The sequence below is a fragment of the Pagrus pagrus genome (genome assembly GCF_965226575.1).
Source record: "Pagrus pagrus genome assembly, chromosome: 10".
Lineage (NCBI taxonomy): Eukaryota > Metazoa > Chordata > Actinopteri > Spariformes > Sparidae > Pagrus > Pagrus pagrus.
In genome coordinates, this window is record NC_140194.1 from 2,741,133 (window position 1) to 2,760,589 (window position 19,457).

At 41.5% G+C, this 19,457-nt stretch overlaps 2 protein-coding genes across 5 annotated transcripts in view; one reads left to right on the forward strand and one right to left on the reverse strand.

The window, feature by feature from the left end:
* The window catches only part of ptprz1a (protein tyrosine phosphatase receptor type Z1a), a 143,552-nt gene extending 126,539 nt beyond the window's left edge, over nt 1-17,013 (reverse strand). For all 4 annotated transcript variants that reach the window (XM_084364663.1, XM_084364662.1, XM_084364659.1 and 1 more), the window contains exons 1-2: nt 16,873-17,013; nt 16,350-16,527 (exon numbers count right to left, since the gene is read on the reverse strand). In XM_084364663.1, the coding sequence (XP_084220789.1) occupies nt 16,350-16,440 (91 nt within the window). In that variant the 5' untranslated portion in view covers nt 16,441-16,527; nt 16,873-17,013. The remainder of the gene's footprint in view (nt 1-16,349; nt 16,528-16,872) is intronic.
* Nucleotides 3,898-12,172, forward strand: LOC311263173 (uncharacterized protein). Its single transcript, XM_084363096.1, has 3 exons — nt 3,898-5,833; nt 9,337-9,352; nt 9,663-12,172. Exons 1-3 carry the CDS (start codon nt 4,488-4,490, stop codon nt 11,322-11,324), a joined length of 3,024 nt encoding a protein of 1,007 aa, XP_084219222.1. The 5' UTR covers nt 3,898-4,487; the 3' UTR covers nt 11,325-12,172.
* Nucleotides 17,014-19,457: the final 2,444 nt, after the last annotated feature.

A 19,457-nucleotide genomic window follows, 5' to 3' on the forward strand; every position in this document is an offset into this window, starting at 1 on the left:
TGTCTTGGACACTCGGTGAAGAGAGGGGCTGAGCTTTCAACTGATCACCACCTGGTGGTGAGTTGGATCCGCTGGCAGGGGAGGAAGCTGGACAGACTTGGCAGACCTAAACGTATTATGAGGGTATGCTGGGAACGTCTGGTGGAACCCTCTGTCGGGGAGGTCTTCAACTCCCACCTCCGGGAGAGCTTTGACCAGATCCCGAGGGAGGCTGGGGACATTGAGTCCGAATGGACTTTGTTCTCCGCTTTCATTGTTGACGCGGCCGTTCGAAGCTGTGGCCGTAAGGTCTCCGGTGCCTGTCGTGGTGGAAATCCCATAACTCGGTGGTGGACACCGAAAGTAAGGGATGCTGTCAAGCTGAAGGAGGAGTCCTATAGAGCCTGGTTGGCTTGGGGGACTCCTGAGGCAGCTGATGGGTACAGGCAGGCCAAGCCTGCTGCAGCGTGGGCGGTCTCGGAAGCAAAGGTTCGGGTCTGGGAAAGGTTCGGGGAGGCCATGGAGGAGGACTACCGGTCGGCCTCGAGGAAATTCTGGCAAACCATCCGGCGCCTCAGGAAGGGGAAGCAGCCCTCCACCAACACTGTTTACGGTGGAGGTGGGGAGCTGTTGACCTCGACTGGGGATATCGTCGGGCGGTGGAAGGAATACTTCGAGGATCTCCTCAATCCCACTGACATGCCTTCCAGAGAGGAAGCAGAGGCTGGGGACTCGGAGGTTGATTCATGCATCACCCAAGCTGAAGTCACTGAGGTAGTTCGGAAGCTGCCCAGTGGCAAAGCACCGGTGGTGGATGAGATCCACCCTGAGTACCTCAAGTCTCTGGATGTTGTGGGGCTGTCTTGGCTGACACGTCTCTGCAACATCGCGTGGCAGTCAGGGACAGTGCCTCTGGACTGGCAGACCCGAGGTGGTGGTCCCTCTATTCAAAAAGGGGGACCGGAGGGTGTGTTCCAACTATCGGGGGATCACACTCCTCAGCCTCCCTGGTAAAGTCTATTCCAGGGTACTGGAGAGGAGAATTTGGCCGATAGCCGAACATCGGATTCAGGAGGAACAATGCGGTTTTCGTCCTGGCCGTGGAACACCAGACCAGCTCTATACCCTCCGCAGGGTGCTCGAGGGTTCATGGGAGTTTGCCCAACCAGTGCACATGTGTTTTGTGGACTTGGAGAAGGCATTCGACCGTGTCCCTCGTGGCATTCTGTGGGAGGTGCTTTGGGAGTACGGGGTCGGGGGCCCTCTGCTAAGGGCTGTACGGTCCCTGTACGACCGGAGCAGGAGTCTGGTTCGCATTGCCGGCAGTAAGTCAGACCTGTTTCCAGTGCATGTTGGACTCCGGCAGGGCTGCCCTTTGTCACCGGTTCTGTTCATTATTTTTATGGACAGAATTTCTAGGCGCAGTCATGGGCCGGAGGGGATCTGGTTCGGGAACCACAGGATTTCATCCCTGCTTTTTGCGGACGATGTTGTCTTGTTGGCTCCTTCGAGCCAGGACCTCCAGCATGTCCTGGGGCGGTTTGCAGCCGAGTGTGAAGCAGCTGGGATGAGAATCAGCACCTCCAAATCCGAGGCCATGGTTCTCGAACGGAAAAAGGTGGCTTGCTCCCTCCGGGTTGGGGGAGAGTTCCTGCCTCAAGTGGAGGAGTTCAAGTATCTTGGGGTCTTGTTCACGAGTGAGGGACGGATGGAGCGTGAGATTGACAGGCGGATCGGTGCGGCGGCCGCAGTAATGCGGTCGTTGTATCGGTCTGTCGTGGTGAAGAGTTTACCGGTCAATCTACGATTTACCAGTCAAGCTACGTTCCTACCCTCACCTATGGTCACGAACTTTGGGTCGGGCCCAGGATAAGCGGAAGAAAATGGATGGATGGAATATATATATTTTAAAAGTGCTCAGATCTCAGGCCTCCTGAAACAGCTACAACAGAAGCATCAGTACTTTTACTTTGAACCAGATTATTGCTGTTGTACTTATCTCGACCTGAAGGTGTGAAAACTAATACAGTTTGCTGATGTTTGAAAACATTATGATCGAACTACCGTCAGACTTTAGTTTTTTTAACATCTCATATTTCTCAGTGGTAGTTGTGTCAGTGTTTGGACACTTATTAACCCACACAGGTTCAACTATAAGAGCAAGACCTCACTTAACAATGAGGAACATATTGGAGTTAGAAAGACTTGATTCAGAGTTATTTGGACACTTAACACTTGTAGTTTTGAGTTTTGTCACATAAGATTAAACCATATTTATACATGTTAAGGACGAATGACTTTTCTCTTGAGGCTCATACTGAACAAAGCAAATTAAGATCATAATTCATGTCCAACAACTTCCTTATTTACTATCAATAAGCAGTAATTAGGAGGTTATTGAGGGAAACTCTTCATAAACGTTCTAGTAGTTGTAGAAAATGATCACGCAGAATAAGGAATTAATAAGTGCTTTATAATGACTAATAAAGAGACAATATGCAGCGAATAAGCAACTAGTTAGTGGTTAATATGTGTCGCCTGATATCAAGTGATACTGAAAGAATAAGAAAAAGTAAAGACTCATATTGTTCCAAAGCTTTTTCAAGGTGTTTCCCAACGAGGCAATAAAAGCTCACTTACAGAGCTCCACTGAGAGGAGGAGCAACTCTGAGACAAGAAAAGCTTCAACGTCACATTTCCAGCAGTAAAAGAGGAAGTTTGTCTGAGTGACAGCAGAGCTGCAGTCCAGACGAGTCTCTGTTTCTCTCTGAAGAAAGATTCAACTGAATCCATCAGGTTTTTCTCAACTAACCAGCAGAATCTCTGCAAACACTGGTGAGTACACTGACCTACACAGACTAAATGACCTGACTAATAATCAGGTCCAACATCAGTTAAAACCACAATCTGACTTTTTTTTTTACATTCATGTAAATATGTTATGTTCAACATGTTAGTCATTGAGTTTGTTATACCAAATACTGCACACATAGAAGACACTAACTAAATCCACCAGAGAAAAAAGTATCACCGCTTGTCGTGCTAAAAGCTAACTAGCCTAGCTTAGACGCCCTTTGGAGCATCCAAAGTACAGACGACAGTATCTGACTTCAGCTGACTCTTATTTAATTGCCTTTAAAGGTATAAAACTGATGTGTGACAACTTATTTAAAAACTTTGATAAGTAGCTTGAACTTTGGACACTTTATCTCAGCCTCAGTGTTTCTGTAGTTGCTGTTGTCTGCCTTTATAAAGCAGTACAGCTGATAATATTTACCCTGATATTAACACAAACCTGAACTCTACTCAGACAGGAAGTTCCACTCAGGGCATATTTTCACCTGAGGTCCGTCAGTGGTCGTGGGAGTTTTAAGAGAAATAGTTTGAGTGTCCTGCAGTCCAGAGCAGCTTCCATCTCTTCTTCTGCACATTTAATGTGTGTGATTCTCTGCTCTCTGTATCTTCATCCTCTCTCTCTGTACCTCCTCTTCCTTCTCCTCCTCCAAGCTGACTCTCTGACACTAAAGCTCTTTGGACACAGATGCTGATTTTTCTCTTTCTGCCTCAAACGCTTCAATAAAACAAACAATAGAGACAAATACTGGATAAATATATTATCAGCCTGAAACTGTGACTTTCAGTATTTTAATAAGACATAAATAATAAACAAATAAATAATAAATTTTCCATCTAATTCTACATACACTCAATGTAAATGTGACATTAAACACAAAGTGTTTCTGTCATGTTGAGTCAATGTGTAGAAACTAAATAACAAGATGTGCAACTTATTACAGAAGACAGAACAACAAATATTATATGTTTTTAAAAATTAGTTATGTATAATACTTGAATCATTAACCACTTGAAACACCTATAATGTTTATGTAGAAGTTCCCCATAACTTTTTATTAACAATTAAAGAAACACATCAGGTTTATGTAACTCTGCATTCATTTAATTTAATCAGACTAAATTATTTAATCACATCAACTCAAGATGACAGGAAAACTTTACATTTAATGTAAGGGGAGGGGATGGAAAATTGTACATGTGATTAAAATGAACTATTTTTGCGTTCACAGGAAATCATAATAAATGTGTTAAGTTAAACATTAAAATGGTCTCAAATCAGTGAAGAGACCTGCCAGTGTAATAATACATTTAGATTCCGATGTTTGAGTCACTGGGTCACATTACATCGACTCTGTTCAAGAACATTTTCTTTAAAATATGAAACCACATCAGTTAATTACACATGAGAAATCAATAATCTTCATCAACAATGCTACATGAGGCAAATTAAGTCAAATATTTTAATGATGGTTTTCTGATGGCATCAAAGTCGACACTGAAGCACGAGGGCTGGTAGCTAACTGTCCTGCTGCTGCCAATAAAACAACTGAATTCATGATGATTCTCTGAATATTAAACCAATCATTTTTCAGTTTCATCCAATTAAATATTCTAAATGTTTTTTTGTTTTTTTCTGTCCTCAGACTGTAAACATGTCAGGGGAAGTTCTCTGTGACGTCTGCACTGGAACCAAACTGAAGGCCCTGAAGTCCTGCCTGGTGTGTCTGGTCTCCTACTGTGAGACTCACCTGGAGCCTCATCTGACAATGTCAGGCCTGAAAAGACATCAGCTGATCGACCCTGTGGAGAACCTGGAAGACAGGATGTGTACGAAGCACGATAAACTGCTGGAGCTGTTCTGTAAGACCGACCAGATGTGTGTCTGCATGCTCTGCACTGTTTTAGACCACAAGACACATGATGTTGTTCCTCTGAAAGAAGAATATGGAGGAAAGAAGGCCGAGCTGGGGAAGACAGACGCTGAAATTCAGCAGATGATCCAGAAGAGACGACTCAAGATTCAGGAGATGAAGCGCTCAGTGGAGCTCAGTAAGAAAGATGCAGACAGAGAGATAGCAGCTGGTGTTCAGGTCTTCACCGCTCTGAAGGAGTCTGTTGAGAGAAGCCAGGTCGAGCTCATCGACACCATCAAAGACAAGCAGAGAGAGACAGAGAAACAGGCTGAAGGCTTCATCAGAGAGCTGGAACAGGAAATCTCTGAGCTGAAGAAGAGAAGCTCTGAGGTGAAGAAGCTCTCACAGTCTGAAGACCACCTCCACCTCCTCCAAAGCTCCCCATCACTGAACACTGCTCCACCCACCAAGGACTGGACAGGAGTCAGCGTCCGTCCACCTTCATATGACAGGACTGTGAGGAGAGCTGTGAATCAGCTGGAGGAAACGCTCAGTAAACAGATGAAGAAGGCCGAGCTGAAGAGGGTCCAGCAGTATGCAGTGGATGTGACATTCGATCCTGATACAGCACATCCCAAACTCATCCTGTCTGATGACGGAAAACAAGTAAACTGTGGTGATGTATGGAAGAATCTCCCAGACAACCCAGAGAGATTTAATTCATATGTTTATGTCTTAGCAAAGCAGAGTTTCTCTTCAGGAAGATTTTATTATGAGGTTCAAGTAAAGGAGAAGACTGAGTGGACTTTAGGAATGGCCAGAGAGTTGATCAACAGGAAGGGAGACATCACACCGACTCTTCAGAATGGTTACTGGACGATATATTTGATGAATGAAAATGTGTACGGAGCTCTTACTGACCCTCCAGTCTTGTTCTCTCTGAAGTGTCGGCCTGAGAAGGTGGGGGTGTTTGTGGATTATGAGGAGGGTCTGGTCTCCTTTTATGACGTTGATGCTGCAGCTCTTATCTACTCCTTTACTGGCTGCTGCTTCACTCAGAAACTCTACCCATTCTTCAATCCATGTACTAATAATCGTGGTAAAAACTCTGCCCCTCTGATCATCTCTCCTGTCAATCACACTGAGTAGAACAACCATTTGATTTTCTACAGAAAGATTCACATCATTTAATGTAGTAAATGTACATTTATTGATGATGTATGATGTATACATTGTTGTTTTTTCAGGTTGTGATCAATGTGTTTTTGTCCTTTTTACAGTAAATGTTTTTCTTTGATGTGTCACTTTGATATTTACTACAACACACGAGTTTTACCACATTGATTGATATTATCTAATGTAGCCTCATTTATTCTAATAACTGCATTACCTGCCTTCAACACTGTTAAATCATCAGAAAACAATGTACTCAGATATATGAAACATTTGTGTGTTGAGTTTAACCTTTTTATTGTCTGATCATTGTAAATATAAGAAGAGCTGCATCCTGACAAAAATGTTATTAATAGTGCAAAAAGTAATTTGATTTTTTCTTTATGAATAAAATAGAAAAAGCAACAAAACATTTTATTGTGTCTGATTCATTATTGAGTTTGTTATTGATATCAACAGCTGATGTTTCTAATGACGACCAAATCATGTGATTAAAAACACCATCAGCTGTTCTCAGACTGACTTGAGCTGAGGAGCTCCAATCCTCCATCACACCTGAGACAGCTGGTAGTGTGAGATGATGTCATGTTATTGAAGGTTTGAACAGCTGATATGAACTGAACCAGAGATCTGAGGACGCCCTCTAGTGGAGCCACCACCACAACAAAAACCCTCAGTCTCTTGTCATAAGGAGAAAAGTTATAAAATATTCTTCATGTTATTTGAAATATTTGCTTGTTATTACTGGATACAAATGATTCTGGTTATTAAAAAGATTTCACTTTATATCACAGAACTCATTATTTTCATAAAATAACATATCTCTCTTATTCAATCAATCTTTTCTGGTTATCACATGATAAAGTGGCAGGTTGTTATAATACAAAACTTCTCCATCGCCTCCAGCGAACGTTTTCCTCTTTCACAAACTCACAAGGTCTGTCAATAATTTGTTATTATAAAATACTGATGAAGGTTTTTGAACACAGAGCGGTGCAGCTGTCCAGATGTTGCGAGTGAGAAGGTGAGAGTTCAAGTCCAGTTCAGGATCTTGAGGACGTTCCTCTCCCTCTGTTAAATATCTCAGTGGAACTAAATCTTTCTGTTTTTGGATCCTATATAATGTAACGTGACGTCTCAGAGGAAACCAGGGGACAAATGTACAAATGTAGAAGAAGGCTCAAATGAAAAAAGTCGACATTACAGACGAGACATCCACTTGTCTCCTGCTGCAGACCATCCTGTCTGATGACATCAACCTCAACCAGTCAGTGACTCAAACACATAACAGCTTCTTATAAGAACAAAACCTGCAGCAGGTGGTCGACTCTTCTCTGATTCATCTGTTTTAGAAACCAAACACCTGCATGATGTGTGAGTCAGGGAGAGAGAATGAGCCTGAACAGAAGATGTACTGAGTGTTATGTTGAGTCATCTAATGTCATCTAATGCAAAGTGTATGAGGTCATTTAATGTAAAGTAAAGCTGTTGTTATGTTTGAGAAGGTGAAATGAACACAACACAAATGTTAGTAGAGATTAAATGACAGCTGAGGTCGCCCTCTGGTGGAGATTTTAACAAACTGCAGCCTACACACCCCTCGCCTCACCCTCTCCTACTGCAGTTGCTAAAGTGTTTGGTTTGTCCATTCTGGGCTACCGTAGAAACCTGATAGACTCTGTGGAAGAGGAGCTGCTCCCTCTGTGGATATAAAAGTCTCTTTCTAAAGTAACGAAAACACAACGATTCTTAGTTTCAGGTGATTATACACTAATGAAAACACAATTATTAATGTTATATTTCATTTCTGCTGATACATCGTCCTAAATCGTACACACTGGACCTTTAAGGCAGCTTTGAAAGTATTTTAAAATCACAGTGAAGCCCACTTTCTGTATTTCCTCCCTGTAATGTGACAGGTTAGAAATCACACAACAAAAGTCTGACAAAGAAAAGATGCTGAACAGTTTGTAAAGCAGCAGAAACGTGAAATGACAGACTCAACAGTGAGCTGAACACTGGAGTGTTGGTGGGATTGTAGAGGGACCGTTGTGGCCTGTTGATCTAAAGATACAGTTTGTTCTTGAATATCTTCCACTGACTTCTTTTCTTATGTGCTTTATTTGTAACTGTATCTTCTTTTGGCTGCTGTAAACTTCCACTGCTGAGAAAAGACCAAGAAACCAAAAAGTAAAAACTTGTTCCAAAACTTTGTCAACAAGTTTCACAATGAGTCACTAAAACTGACAGAGCTCCACTGAGAGGAGGAGCAACAAGAAAAAGCTTCAAGGTCACATTTACTGAGATGAAAGTGACAGTTTGTCAGAGTGACAGCAGAGCTGCAGTCCAGACGAGTCTCTCTGTTTTCAGCTGAATCCATCAGGTTTTTCTCAACTAACCAGCAGAATCTCTGCAAACACTGGTGAGTACACTGACCTACACAGACCTGACTGAATATTTCTTCAAGACTGAGTTAAAACCAGAATCTGACATGTTTACACGTGTTCACAGGAAGTACAGAGCAGATTAAAACCAAACCACAGTGACTGAACTCCAGCTAGTTAAAGTTTCACAGAATCCAGTCACAGCTGGTTTTAGTTTAAACTGATTTACCGTCTTTCTCTGACCTGTTTCTGGTATTAACACAGAACCTGAGCTCTACTCAGACAGGGAGTTTCACTCAGAGCGTCGCCATTTTAACTGCCACCCATCAGTGGCTGAGGGTTGTAGAGAGAAACAGTTTCAGTTTCCTGCAGCTTCCATCTTTTCTTCTTCACATTCAATGTGTCTGATTCTTTTTTCGCAAAATGTAAATTTTCCATCTAATTCTACACACGTTCAATGTAAATGTGACATTAAACACAAAGTGTTTCTGTCATGTTTAGTCAATGTGTAGAAACTAAATAACAAGATGTGCAACTTATTACAGGAGACAGAACAACAAATATCAAATGCTTTTTTAACTTACTTTTAAATATAATACTTGAATAATAAACAGTTGAAACAAACATTATGTTTATGTAGAAGTTCCCCAAAACTTTATATTAATAATTAAATAAACGCATCAGGTTTATTTAACTCTGCATTAATTTAATTTTTTCAGACTAAATTATTTATTCACATTGACTCAACATGATAGGAAAACGTATTAAATGTGACCCTTTGTATTAAACTTACGTAACAAAAATGTACATGTAATTAAAACACTTAAATTCACTGTTTTAGGTAAAGTTTTTATTAACATGCACAGGAAATCATAATAAATGTGTTAAGTTTGATATTAAAATCAGTGACGAGACTTGTCTCACTTGTCCAGTGTAATAACATCTTTATTTCTATATTTTAGTACTTTTAATATTTAATTCTAAAATGTATTTTTAATACTTTATAAGTTTTATCCTTCGTTACTCGTGTCATATTATCTTTCTCTATTTAAATCTTGTTTATATCTACAGTGTGATATTTTTTATTCTAGAAGGAGCGACTGTAACGTACACATTTTCCTCCTCAGGGATCAATAAAGCATTTCTGATTCTGATTCTGGCTTTGGCTTTGATTTGGAGTCACTGGGTCACATTACATCGACCCTGTTAAAGAAAACTTTGAACATTTTGTTTAAAATTAAATCAAATCAGTTTATTACACATTACAAATCAATAAACTTGTGCAACTGGGAGCTAACTGTCCTCCTGCTGCCAATAATACAAGAGGAATCATGATGATTCTCCTCATAATCCACCAACCATTGTTCAATTTTAACTCATTAAATATTCTAAATAAATGTATTAAAGCTGTTTTTTCTTTTCTTTTCGTCCTCAGACTGTAAACATGTCTGCTGCCAGCTGTCTGCTGACTGAAGATCAGTTTCTGTGCTCCATCTGTCTGGATGTGTTCACTGATCCAGTCACCACATCATGTGGACACAACTTCTGTAAAACCTGCATCACTCAACACTGGGATAAAAATGACAAGTGTCAGTGTCCCAACTGTAAAGAGGTTTTCAACACCAGACCTGAGCTGCAGGTTAACACGTTCATCTCTGAGATGGCTGCTCAGTTCAGACAGTCAGCTCAACAGAAAGCCAGCAGCAGCAGCTCAGAGCAACAAGTTTCCAAACCAGGAGAAGTTCCCTGTGACGTCTGCACTGGAACCAAACTGAAGGCCCTGAAGTCCTGCCTGGTGTGTCTGGCCTCCTACTGTGAGACTCACCTGGAGCCTCATCTGACAATGTCAGGCCTGAAAAGACATCAGCTGATCGACCCTGTGGAGAACCTGGAAGACAGGATGTGTACGAAGCACGATAAACTGCTGGAGCTGTTCTGTAAGACCGACCAGATGTGTGTCTGCATGCTCTGCACTGTTTTAGACCACAAGACACATGATGTTGTTCCTCTGAAAGAAGAATATGAAGGAAAGAAGGCCGAGCTGGAGAAGACAGACGCTGAAATTCAGCAGATGATCCAGAAGAGACGACTGAAGATTCAGGAGATGAAGCGCTCAGTGGAGCTCAGTGAGAAAGATGCAGACAGAGAGATAGCAGCTGGTGTTCAGGTCTTCACCGCTCTGAAGGAGTCTGTTGAGAGAAGCCAGGCCGAGCTCATCGACACCATCAAAGAGAAGCAGAGAGAGACAGAGAAACAGGCTGAAGGCTTCATCAGAGAGCTGGAACAGGAAATCTCTGAGCTGAAGAAGAGAAGCTCTGAGGTGGAGCAGCTCTCACAGTCTGAAGACCACCACCACCTCCTCCAAAGCTTCCCATCACTGAACGCTGCTCCACCCACCAAGGACTGGACAGGAGTCAGCGTCCATCCACCTTCATATGAGGGGACTGTGAGGAGAGCTGTGAATCAGCTGGAGGAGACGCTCAGTAAACAGATGAAGAAGGTGGAGTTCAAGAGGGTCCAGCAGTATGCAGTGGATGTGACACTCGATCCTGATACAGCACATCCTGAACTCATCCTGTCTGATGATGGAAAACAAGTCAACTGTGGTGATGTAAAGAAGAATCTCCCAGACAACCCAGAGAGATTTGATAAATGTGTTAATGTCTTAGCAAAGCAGAGTTTCTCTTCAGGAAGATTTTATTATGAGGTTCAAGTTAAAGAGAAGACTAAGTGGGATTTAGGAGTGGCCAGAGAGTCGAACAACAGGAAGGGAAACATCAAACTGGCTCCTCAGGATGGTTACTGGACGATATGGTTGAGGAATGAAAATGAATACAAAGCTGGTGCTCGCCCTTCAGTCCGTCTCTCTCTGAAGTGTCAGCCTGAGAAGGTGGGGGTGTTTGTGGATTATGAGGAGGGTCTGGTCTCCTTTTATGACGTTGATGCTGCAGCTCTTATCTACTCCTTTACTGGCTGCTGCTTCACTCAGAAACTCTACCCATTCTTCAGTCCTGAACCTAATTATGGTGGTAAAAACTCTGCCCCTCTGATCATCTCTCCTGTCAATCACACTGAGTAGAACAAACATTTGATTTTCTACTGAAAGATTCACATCACATCATTTAATGTAATAAATGTACATTTATTGGTGATGTATTGTTGTTTTCAGATTCTGATTCATGTGTTTTCATCTTTTTTACCAGAAATCTTTTTCTTTGATGTGTCACATTGATATTTACTACAACACACCAGTTTTACCACATTGATTGATATTATCTAATGTAGTCTCATTTATTCTAATAACTGCATTACCTGCCTTCAACACTGTTAAATCATCAGAAAACAATGTACTCAGATATATGAAGCATTTGTGTGTTGAGTTTAACCTTTTTATTGTCTGATCATTGTAAATATAAGAAGAGCTGCATCCTGACAAAACATTTATGAATGAGACAAAAGTCATTTGATTATTTTTCTTTATGAATAAAATAGAAAAAGCAACAAAACATTTTATTGTGTCTGATTCATTATTTAGTTTGTTATTGATATTAACAGCTGATGTTTCTAATGACCACGACCAAATCATGTGATTAAAAACACCATCAGCTGTTCTCAGACTGACTTGAGCTGACGAGCTCAGGAAGTAACTAAGTACTTTTGCTTACATACAAAAATCAGGTCACCGTGCTTTTCTAGAGGAGTTCTGTTTTTGGAGGCTTTTTATTTTCCCACCACGACATCTGAGGAGGAAATATTGTCCTTTCACTGCACTACATCTGTCTGTACGACTTTATACATTTACATTTTACATTCAACAGGAAGTAAACTCATGTCTCTGTTGTTGTGTAATCCTGTAACTCAACACAACAACTTTGCTTCAGATAACTGTAGGTGCATTTTTACCTTCTAAAGCCTTCGAGGCTCCTTCAAGAAATATATAAAATGATTACGTTTATTTAAGTTTCAGCTAACCTTTTAATTTTTGACTATAAGTTGATGAGCTTCCTGCAGGTCTGACGCTGCTCACTGAAGCTCCACTAAAAAGGATTTTATTTATTTTTATATTTCACCTTAATTCAGTTTGAAACTAACATTACTGTGAGCAGCAGGCAGAAGGACATAATTAAGACTGTTGTTAATTAAATGTTAGATCTTTAATTACCTACATTGAATCTGTCACAATAGAGTCAGCTTCAGTTCTGCTGCAGCAGAAACAGTCTGAGCTGCACTGCAGCTGGTTGTCCTGCAGGGGGAGGCAGAGCTCTGTCCCTCCACACTTCAGACAAGTGACTGATGGTTTTTTCACTACTAACTGAGAAAAACTTCAATTACAGTGTGGAGAGAATGTTAAAAATAAATATGCAGCAGATTAAATGATGACAAAGTGAGCAGAGCACCACTCTGTCTCTGAGAGATTTCTATCTGGCTGAGGAAACAAGATGTCTGTAAAACGTCCACAGAGAGGAGAGAGGGGTGGTGGTTGTGGACTTCATTTGGTGTTGGAGAAACAACTTCCTCTCAGGGTGCATAAAAAATATCACCTCCATCCCAGAGACTGAGCAACACCAACCTCACTCTGATAGCTGATAGGCTGGAAAAACACTAGGAACAGAGAGGAGCTAATGAGACAGATGTAAGAAAATCAGGCAGTTGAGGAGCGCAGGGACACAAGAACACGGGAGGGAAACGGAACAAAAGACACCACAAAAACCCAGAAAACACAATATTAAAAAGAAAGAAATGACAGATGCACAGACAGGACCTGTACGTACATGTTAATGTATGGAGAGAAGTCAGAGAGAGCAGTTTGGGGATTTTGCTAAAAATCAACCAGTTAACACCAGGAGTTTCTTGCTTTTAAAAAGAAAAGAAAATTGCAGACGAAACAAAGAAAATTGTCAATAAGTCCCATCTATCGCACTGAAATCCTGCTTTCTAGTTGTGTCTTGTATATAGTGTATAAGCAGCAGATATGGAAGCAGTTGTCTGTATTTTCACTTCTTTTTTTAGCAATCTGGCCAAAATGCAAGAAAGGTACATTGTAGAGCATCCAGTAGCTGACGCAACCCTGCAGAGACGCTGCATAGCGAGCTGACATATATAAAAATGCAAATATGAAACTATTTGGAGCAGAATATGATGCTGTGCTCATGTGGGCTGTTTGTCACTGATCCTCCTGACTGTGTTTCTGTTCCACACTCAGCTGTCTGTCCTCGAGGCAGCAGGATTTTCTTCTGTTTTTCAGTTCTGCTGTCAGAAACATTTTCCTCCTCCAGCGGCCTGCTGTGATCATCGTGTCTCTACCGCTGTTACTGATTTCACACAACAAAGATCTGAGGGACATAGCGAGCTCTGCACCAACACGGCCGATAAGATTCGTCTCGTTTCGTCACAGCTCGGTTCTTAAAAAAATAATATGTCAGCTCGCTCAAACAGGTACTGATACTGACAATACACGGGTAGAGCCACTGAGAGCTGCTGGGACTCACTGGACAGTTAAATTAACATGCTTCATGTCCAGTTTTTTTTTTTTTAAAAGTCAGTTCAGTGAGTCTTAAAGTGGCAGTAAAATACATTAAATGAAAATCAAAAGTAATTTCCTGGAGATAAATGTACTTAAGTATAAAAGTACAAGTAAAAGCATGTTTGTACTATATGCTTCTTTGGCTCTGATGCAGCATGTAATCCACAGAGTAACTAGTAACTAAAGTTATCAAATAAATGTAGGAATGATCTAATCTGGTACAATGAAAGAAAACTGTGTTTTTTTAATTTCTTGAAGGTTTTGCTTTAAAAAACTGCTGAAACTTAAACAGAATAATTTGACACGAATTCACTTCTCTTGCCGAGGGTGAGATGAGAAGATCGACAGCACTCTCAGGCTTGTACAAAAAAACGTAAGGCTCCAGCCAGCAGCTGCTTAGCTTAGCTTAGCATAGTGACTGGAAACAGAGGGAAACAGCTAGCCTGGTTCTGACCGGAGAGCGGACAAAATAATCCGCCTACCAGCTCAGAGTAAAACTTCCCGAGTTAATACAGAGTTCATTGTGAAATAAAAACACATTCGGTCGTGTCTGGAATGTGCAGCGCTCGGTCCTGAAACACACTCGCTGTTGAGTTTTGTGAATGACTGAATTCCTGAGCACAGTGAGATTTTATGTCACAACACATCATTTCACGTCTCCTCATCCATATTCAGGACTCGTCAGCATCAGCTGGTCTTTCAGAAGAGTCCAGTATGTGAGTGACAGAGCTGCTCTGGTGAACAGCCGGCCTGTTGTGCTGCGTATGAATATTTCATGTCCTGGATCTCCTCCTGGTTTCTGCTGCGACGTGAAGGTTTGCAGCTGAACACATCTCCACAACAGACTGCTGTTGTGTTGAGATAAGCTAGTTGTGAGTGTAGTCTTGTAGTTGTAGTTCCACATTTCACGTATCAAAGTGTGTTTACAGGACTTACAGGTGCTGCTGCATATGTGGAAAAAGTATTATAAAGCCTCTTGTGCCACCAGAAGACGCTGCATGTAATCTGATAAATTGCCTCCAGTGATGTCACTCAGTGGCTAAGTTGCATTGTGGGTAAGGGGCGGAAGTTTTTGAAAGGATGAAGAATGTGTGAGATTAAAGATGTACAATATCTCTATTGATTTTGATAATTTGTTTTTAAACAGTCCATAATGAGTCGAATAGGGTATCATCAGTAATTTAATGGAGAATCCAAAATCAGAAAATGAAAAAAGTATTTGTTATCAGCAATAAACCTTATGAATGAGTAGATACCCGTGATAACACATCAACCACCGGAGCTCTGGTGGCAGATGATGCATCGGTCGCTGATGTCAGTCGCAAATATAAAACAAACTTATGCGAACAACCGTCAGTAACTGGATCTTAAAACTTAAAATCATGATTAGTTCATCAGTTGTCATGTGCGTCCCCGCCTTGTAGAAATGCAGCCATTATCTTCCCAGTCAAACTGTTTCTCAGATGGAGTCAGGTGAGGTCTGATCGCTGCCTGAACCACAGCCTCTCTCCCTGGTGGAGCCGTCGCCCTCCGTGCTCCGGCAGCCTGGTTCGGCCCGGCCCAGTCTCGACCCGGCCGTCCTCCTGCCTGTATAATCTGCTCTGTCAGATGGAAGCTGTCGTCCGGGGGGGAATAAGAGCTTTATTGTCCCGGTTCTTCTCCTTTGTTGGGGATTGCAGCAACATTTCTAGGTCACCGGCTGTGACTGAACGCCCCGCTGCCCAAACTGATTCTTCACTGAGGGAATTCTCCCCCTGCCTTCACCCCACTCCCCATATTTCAGCCAGCACTGTCAGGGGGAACACAATTAGAAAATGCTCCCAGCAACAACAGCCGCGCTGCGATCTGTCAAATGATTCTAGCTTCTGTTTTCAGTCGGAGCAGATACATTATGGATGCCGACTCAAACCTTTAGTCAAAAGGCTCTTTCATGGCGGTAATTGGGCGGAAGGGCTCTCAGATCCTCTCTCTATTCATATTTCTCCCCGTAATTATTGTTAACCTTTCACCCTGATCTCTCTCAGAGGGGTTAAGCACACATTAATGTTCTCGCCTGATGCAATGTGAGGCTGTGCTTAATCGCTGATGATGGCGTTTTTAGAAAACATACTGTATGAGCGTCTAACTTAATACTTTCACACTAATGTATAAAAATGTTTTGAGATTACAACTCTCCTAACATGCTGCATCTCATTTGTTTAATGCATAAAAAAGCCAAAGTGTTCAAGCAGTTCGTGTTTTATATTTTATTTTGGCGTCCAGCGGAGACTCCAGGAAGTCACTGGTATCTGTAACCCCTCTTTGCCTGATAGGGTCACAAGTAGTAGTAGGTTTCAATTTCAGTTCGCAGTTTGGACTACACACACTCACACCAAATGTAGTTTTCAATAATGTATTGTCAGTCATCAACATTGAACAACATGACAACAATATTATTAAATTGAATATGAAAAATAATAAAGCGCGCACAACATAAAATAAAATAAAAAATTGTGTCCTTTGTTGTTGGTGTATTTGGTCTGTATTGTCTTTTTTCGTTGGGGCCCTTTAATCTGTGTGTATATCACTGTCCTACCACACCGCAGGTAAGGAAGGTGAGTTCATTCCTCTGCTCTAGCCCGCCATCTGGTTCTCCGGATCCGTCTCTCGAACAGGTGTCCACTGGTGGCATCCTCTCTCTAACCTCGACTACTGGTGTCGCTGATGTCCTCTTTAAAACGTCAAGTCTCACCGAATCATATCCACAAAAAAACCTGACCTAAAAAACAGGCCACATTCACTTGTCTCAGTAACTTAAATTACTATAAGCCATAAATTCTTAGTTAAAATAGATAACATGAGTATGACCTATCTATACATTTCAAATAATAACACACACGCACACAATAGCTCAGCATTTTATATAGATTACCGCACAATGTTAACCATTAGTTCATTTGTTAGCTCAGTTGTTAGCTAAGGTCATTACAAACTCACATGCACTGTGACCTTAGCGGCTCACACACACGCGGTAGCGCATTAGCGGTTAGCAGCTAACATTAGCGCGGCAGCTAACACCGCTTTCACTCGACACTCTCATCCTGAAAATACACATTAAACTCACCGCCGAGCAGGAAACATCAACCGAACACTCTGTAGCTTCAGCTCGCGGTACATTCTGATCATTTCACTCCGTTTTAACCACTTCTGGACATTTTTTCGGGCAGCGCTGTCCTCACGCAGCCGGACGGTGCGGTCTCCCAGAGTGCTGCGCGCAACTGCGACACGGTTGGCCCGTGACGTCATGACGCACTACGCTCTCTGCTCAGGGAGACGTGGTTAACCCTATAAATGCCGGCTATCACTCTCACACATACATAGACAAATAACAACTTCTACTCTTTTTTTCTTTTAACCTTTCCACAGCTTATGTATGGAAAGCCCTTTTAGTCATAATGAAATTAATTAATAAATTAATAAATAATGCCATGAAATGGGTCCCAAATTAGATAAATAGACATAAATTAAATATAAATACATAGATTAATTTATATTTTTATTTTTAAAACAAATTTTTTATTTTTTCAGGAGACTTTTATTTCCTTACGCCTCATTTATTTATTTCCTGATACTTCTGTGAGCTGGTAGGCGGATGTGATCACGATGTGCCACATTGACAGCAACATTAGCTAAAATATCATCTGCTGATACTATGTTTTCTTCTATGCTGTCACTCAAGGAGAGCATACTGTAGCACCCCTGAGCTAATCTATGTCCTCCATGTCCTCCACCTCCCGGTCTCCAAATCTGACAGTTGTTTTATTCTGAAAGGGTACAGATAACCCCGCCCCCTCATTTGAATATTGCAGCATGAACTAAAAGAGCAGTGAAATAAATGTGACGTTATGAAATAAATTCCCCGGAAATAAATAAATGTGACGTTAGGAAATAAAAGTATCAGGAAATAAATAAATGAGGCGTGTTTTAAAAATAAAAATATTAATTAATTTATGTATTTATATTTAATTTGTGTCTATTTATCAACCTATTTATTTAATTTGGGACTCATTTCATGGCATTATTTATTTATTTATTAATTTATTTATTTATTTCATTATGACTAAAACGTCTTTCCATACTTATGAAGCCTGGACTACATATCCGTCAACACAGTTCAGCACTTAACCCTCCATAAAACGGCAGATGGTTGTTTTTAATCTGTATTTGAACACAAAATAAAATAAAATAAAAGATGCAACATGTAAATCACTGAGCTCTGGAGGTTGATTCTGACTTCAGTGATCTTCAGGTTTTGTTTCTCGCACCACTGGAGGTTCACATTTGTGTTTTCTTTAAGTTAAATATCTCCAAAACGATCGGATTGATTGCCCTGAAAATTGCTGCGCTCCATGTTTGTCTCAGGATGAACAGTAGTAACTTTTGGATCATCAGCAGGTCAAAAGGTTTTGCCAGTATTTCGTCCAGCACTTAAACTGATGACATTCCCATCAGCCTCAGTTGCACTTTGTGTTTGGTGGTAAACAGCTAATGTTAGCATGCTAACAGGCCAAGATGGTAAACATTGCACCTGCATAACATCAGCATATAAGTACTGTCACTGTGATCCTCTTACTGCTCTCATGTCTCCTGCATCCACTTCCTGTTTTCCTTCGCTGTTCATGCTTTTAACTTTAAAGTCACTAAATCACCATTAAACACTCTGCAACAGAAGTGGGTCGTATTAATGCCACTCGGCAGTATTCATGCAGCCCTATAAGGACTGTGTGTGTGTGTGTCGTCTCTTCAGTGGTTCACTTCCTGTTTGTGTTTTGCATTTTTCAGACCGTTTGCTGTCAGAAGCCGCCTGCAGTTTCTCTTCTTTGTCTTTTCTGGATGTGAGACTCGGCAGCAGACTGTGAGGAGGTGACACTTCAGTCTGCAGAGTTTCAGTTTGTTCTGGGAGGAAACAGATTGGATGTGAAGAGTTTGTGGAGGGAGCTGCAGCAGACGCCTGGGGGGATTTTTTTTAGATTTTTTTTTTTTAGAGTGAATCAGATCACTGCAGCTTTCTGACAGCAGCTGCAGTCCGCCTCCATTAATACTCTTCACCCGGGGGCGCAGAGGGCTGCTGCAGAGTCGGGGTTGGTTAACAGCAGAAACACTGTCACACTGCAGAGGAGACGGGAGAAGAAGTGGGTCTGCAGTCAAGAGTTGTCTCTTCTTAGTCTGAAAACAGCAGGGAACAAGGAAAGTGCTGTTAGTTTATCAGCCCAACATTTTGTTTGAGGGGCAGATATCTCGACAACTTTTGGTCAGATATCCAAGTCAAAACGTGCTGTGGATGATCACTTAAGCAAATTTCTACCTTCATATTCATCAGCTGCGGTGTTTTCTGTCTGTATTTATAACAAACAAACAGCCTGTGAACTGACTGTAGAGACAATTAAGTGCTACAGCAACACATCCTCATACCAACACGACTGAATGACTCTAAAAACATCAGAAGTGTTGCAGCGTACCAGCGACAGGCGTACCAGACCTTCGTCAGTCACTCGCTGGGTGGTTGGGTTTGGGTGGGGAGAAAAATGCCTAAAAAACAGCTCCAACACGCATAAATATAAATAAAAAATATATATATTGATGGGGAATCCCAACGCTCGCCATGTTCCCAATGAAATGAAATGGGGAAAAAACTGAAGGTGCGTAGAG

Bases quoted from the DNA above. Each gene is read 5' to 3' on its own strand.
- LOC311263173 (XM_084363096.1), top strand. From the start codon at position 4,488: ATGTCAGGGGAAGTTCTCTGTGACGTCTGCACTGGAACCAAACTGAAG.